The 3,995-nt window shown below is 28.4% G+C and overlaps 1 protein-coding gene across 6 annotated transcripts; it reads right to left on the reverse strand.

The window, feature by feature from the left end:
- Positions 1-234: 234 nt before the first annotated feature.
- LOC112715241 (uncharacterized) lies at positions 235-2,862 on the reverse strand. Of its 6 annotated transcripts, none has more exons than XR_011866479.1 (4): positions 2,410-2,742; positions 1,910-1,970; positions 566-677; positions 235-437 (listed from the first exon to the last, which is right to left on the reverse strand). XR_011866479.1 is itself a non-coding variant. In XM_025767000.2 (4 exons), exons 1-4 carry the CDS (start codon positions 2,657-2,659, stop codon positions 312-314), a joined length of 366 nt encoding a protein of 121 aa, XP_025622785.1. In that variant the 5' UTR covers positions 2,660-2,832; the 3' UTR covers positions 235-311. The 6 variants fall into 6 exon arrangements, 2 of the variants coding, with proteins under 2 accessions (XP_025622785.1, XP_025622787.1); XR_011866478.1 differs by having other exon boundaries at positions 235-486; positions 2,410-2,727; XR_011866476.1 differs by having other exon boundaries at positions 235-486; positions 1,906-1,970; positions 2,410-2,727.
- Between the last annotated feature and the right edge of the window lie 1,133 nt (positions 2,863-3,995).

Raw genomic sequence — 3,995 nt, forward strand, 5'->3', positions numbered from 1 at the left:
AATAACTATGGCAACGATTTTTTTGGTTGCCGTTGCCTTAGGTAAAAACCGTTGCCTATGAGCATTGGCAACGGCCGCATATACCACAGGTCAAAAACCATTGCCAAAGTATTGCTTAAAGTTTTAGGAATGGTTTTCTGATATATGGCAATAGTTTTCGACCGTTGCGAAAACCCTTATTTGTTTTAGTGTGTGCATAAGTATCAGTGGTGTGAGGCTAGATAATTTCTAGACTGAGTTCAAGGAGATGATAAAAGTGGGACTTTTAGTGAGTTGTACAGAAATCCTGTTATCATATTTGGTAGGCTACGCTAATACAGTTTGATACAATATCCATCGTTGATGAAGAAGCAAGTATGTAATAGATGTTTCAGATTCATCAAAAGACTCAAGCTCAAATGTCGATGTTGAATTGTATGTTGAGTTTGAACATATAGCTACAGATAAAATTTAACACGAGTCAAACATGGATGATAATAGAGTAATCTGCAAAGCAAACAACAATGAGGGTTAAGAGGACTTCAGAGCCAACTACGAAGTCAATGACGAGAATCAGGATACTAACGAGGTAGGTGATATGGTTGTGTAGAGTGCAGTAGTTTGACATGCAAGCCAACATCCTTTTGATGTTCCACACACCTTTTATGTGTGCCTTGGATTTTGACGTCATGTATGCACTGAAATGATACGCAAACCCATGACAGTTAACTTTATATAACTTGCTGAGTTAGTACTAGCTTAGCTTCAAAGTTCTCTGCCAAAAACTGCCATGCGCTTGTTTACCAAGAAGGCATGACTATTGTCTGTTCTATCGATAATGATACCCACATCAATAGGGAGACAAAAATGTGTACTACATATAGTAAAAAGTGTAAATTTCAAGCTTTCACCTTTTTGACTCAAGTAGTAAGCAATGCAACATGTCTTTTTATTTCACTCATTCTTGAGACATGATAGAATTCAGTCAATCAGAATGTGTCGACTCTAATCTCATTTTACGTCTCTAATAGATCAAGTTTTTGGGGCAACAATATTTTGGTGGCCGATACAAATAACATAACACTAATAAATATAAAAAGTTCAATAAAAATAATAATTATAAAATAATTATTATTAAATACAACACAATTATAATTAAACTATAATTACAGAAATATTTAAAGTATAAAATAATTCTAAATTATCTTTGTACATTAAGCAAAATAATATAAAATAATATATAACTTAATATAAAAGCTAAAACAAATTTGTATAAAACAATTTTTTATAGAACATATCATAATTATAAAATGAAATAAAATATTAAACTGTTTTTATAAAAAATTAAATTTTGAAATTATTTTAATTTAGTTACAGAACAATAAATTATTAAGATATTAAGTAATTACAGAATAATTTTAAATTAAATTGTTTAAAATATAATTATCAAGTGGTAAACATAAAAATTAAACTTTAATTTTAAAAATATGAAAATTATAAAATAATTATTTACAAACTACATAATACTATTAAGATAATTATAAATTACTTACACAATAGTTATAAATTATGACTACTTAAAAATATTAACATAATTAAATTATAAAATATTAATATCATAAATTATTAAAGTTGTCATACTAGTTAAAATTATAACACTATATTAAAATTATTTAAAGTTCGAAACTATAAAAAAATATAAAATATTATTAATTACATTATTACAGTAAATAATGAGATTAAGCAAATAATGAGGAGTATAAAATAATTAAAAAAATAAAAGAGATTAAGCTGATTAAAAGTTATATATTGAGAATGATCCAAATTCTTAATAATATATTCTTTCGATAATGTATAATTATGCACCATTTTATAACACACACTAACTGTATTAAAAAATATCAAAATTCTCTATAAAGATGCTACCTGCCTGATTTGTCTGCACATCTTATTGTTCCACATCTGCTATGTCCTACCACAAGCCAACATAACTACATTATACAAAATTTTTAAAATTAATAAATCAGTCCTTTTATAAAGACAAACAACATAATGTAAAAATTAATGTCTAACAAAATAAAAATTTAAAATTGATTAAATAATTAAATTTTGTTAAAAATTAATGTTTGCCTCAATAATATTTCTTAGAGACTGTATTAGGGTATTACTCTTTTTAAAATTTTCAATGTGCAAAATTGTTCTAACCGAACCAAAATAAATATAAATATATATTTAATCACAGTCCAGTTAAACCACAATATTCTGATGAACCATTATTATCTAGTCTGGCTTAATATCCAGTTCGACTTTCATAAAATTGAATTTAACTGTAATTCACATGAACTTAGAGAAAAGAAAATTTCATGGAGAAAGAAAAAAAAAGAAAAATAAAAGGAAAATATATAATTAGGTAGCAACTAGTCCGACTACCAAGTAACGAAAGCGAAAGCAGCAAGATATTTTAAGCAGAGAAGAAACTGTTTGAGGCAGCAATGGCAAATTGGGTCTTTGGTTCCCATTTCAAAACCCACTTTGGAAACACCCTCTTATCCTTAACAAGCCTCTCAGTGAGACCCAATAATAGTGAAGAAGAAACCAACGTCATTTCTCCCTCTACCTTCTTAAGATTCTTGGTCCTCCTCTCGTACTCTTCTGCCACCAACATAGCGATGTCAGACATTCTTGATTTCTCTCGCTATATTATTGTATGGTACCAAATATATGATGTTGCTTTGAGTTATGATTCTTAAGATGAAGAAATGCAACAAGATATTTATAGGAGCTAGGGGACTATAGAAACGAGTGTGTGAAAAGTGGATGGGCTTTTTCTTTTCGGATAAGAATGAATTGAACGCTGAATTGAAGCCTAAAAATGGAGATGCTGATTTTAGATATTTGGGTGGATACACTTTTTAAATGGGTGGGTCATGGAAGTGGTTTTTTTTAATGGTATTTTTTAATTCGATAAGTTAAGAATTAATTAATTATAAATTTAAAGATTATTTAAAAATTTATTATTAATCAATAAATTATTAAATAGAAAATCAAATGAAGCGATTATTTGACTAACTAATATTGGTTATGAAAGTTATTTCTTATTTAAAATTTTAAATATTCTCTGAACATGTAAGAACAAATTTTGGAAGAATTTATAATTTTTTTAAATATTAAAAAATTAAATTTTATAATTTATTTAGGACTTTGATAGGGTATTATTATGATAGAATATATAAATTATCATGTTATATATGCATTTAGTTGTTAGTCAAAAAGAGATGTGGCATTTTAGTCCATGTGAGCTTTTTGTTGAACAAATTTCACTGTATCATTTTATCGTAGTGGTCGCAATAATTAATTTTACATTCTTCTAAACAAAAATAAAAATTATGTGGTAGGTCATCAACAGTGCTCTTTTTATTAAAGTCAACACTTAGGATTTCACATGAAATGCTGGTCAAAATCACATGGTTCAGAATTTATGAACCGTGGGTAGAGTTTCCTTTTATAACTGCTTAGTGCTTAGATCTATCCAAGAAGTAAGAACTAAAAATCATAGCCTATGGAAAAAAAAATTAATAAGATAATAAAGAACCTGACGTCTTTCACAATTCACATGTCGAAAGCTATCCCTATCTCCATTCTTCATTTTAAACGTGAGTGCACAGACCACTGGACCTTTTGGCTGTGAATAGCATGTTTCCACGTATCTTATCTAATAATCTAGTACGATATAATGCTAGGAATCATGTGTATTATGCAACATTTTACATGAGATACTGTAATTAGATTCAGTTAGGTTGGGATAGCATTAATAAAACCACAATACAACTATCGACGTGGACGGCTGGACGCTATCGATTACGTTCATAAACTTGATCCATTCTTAAAGGATATTAGATTCCCAAAAATACATTAGAATATTACTATATTGGAGTGTAAACAACGTTCCGCTTGTAATATAAGGTGTTCACGGGTTTAGGCCACCTGATTATTCGTTCGAAATCGAAACGAACCAA

This window comes from Arachis hypogaea, chromosome 10 (genome assembly GCF_003086295.3).
Source record: "Arachis hypogaea cultivar Tifrunner chromosome 10, arahy.Tifrunner.gnm2.J5K5, whole genome shotgun sequence".
NCBI lineage: Eukaryota > Viridiplantae > Streptophyta > Magnoliopsida > Fabales > Fabaceae > Arachis > Arachis hypogaea.

Bases quoted from the DNA above. Each gene is read 5' to 3' on its own strand.
- LOC112715241 (XM_025767000.2), bottom strand. From the start codon at position 2,659: ATGTCTGACATCGCTATGTTGGTGGCAGAAGAGTACGAGAGGAGGACC. The intron at 1,971-2,596 runs GTAGAGGGAGAA...TGTATAATGTAG, and splicing joins GGACCAAGAATCTTAAGAAG to TTATGTTGGCTTGTGGTAGG. The intron at 438-565 runs GTTAGTATCCTG...TTTTATCTGTAG, and splicing joins ACAACCATATCACCTACCTC to CTATATGTTCAAACTCAACA.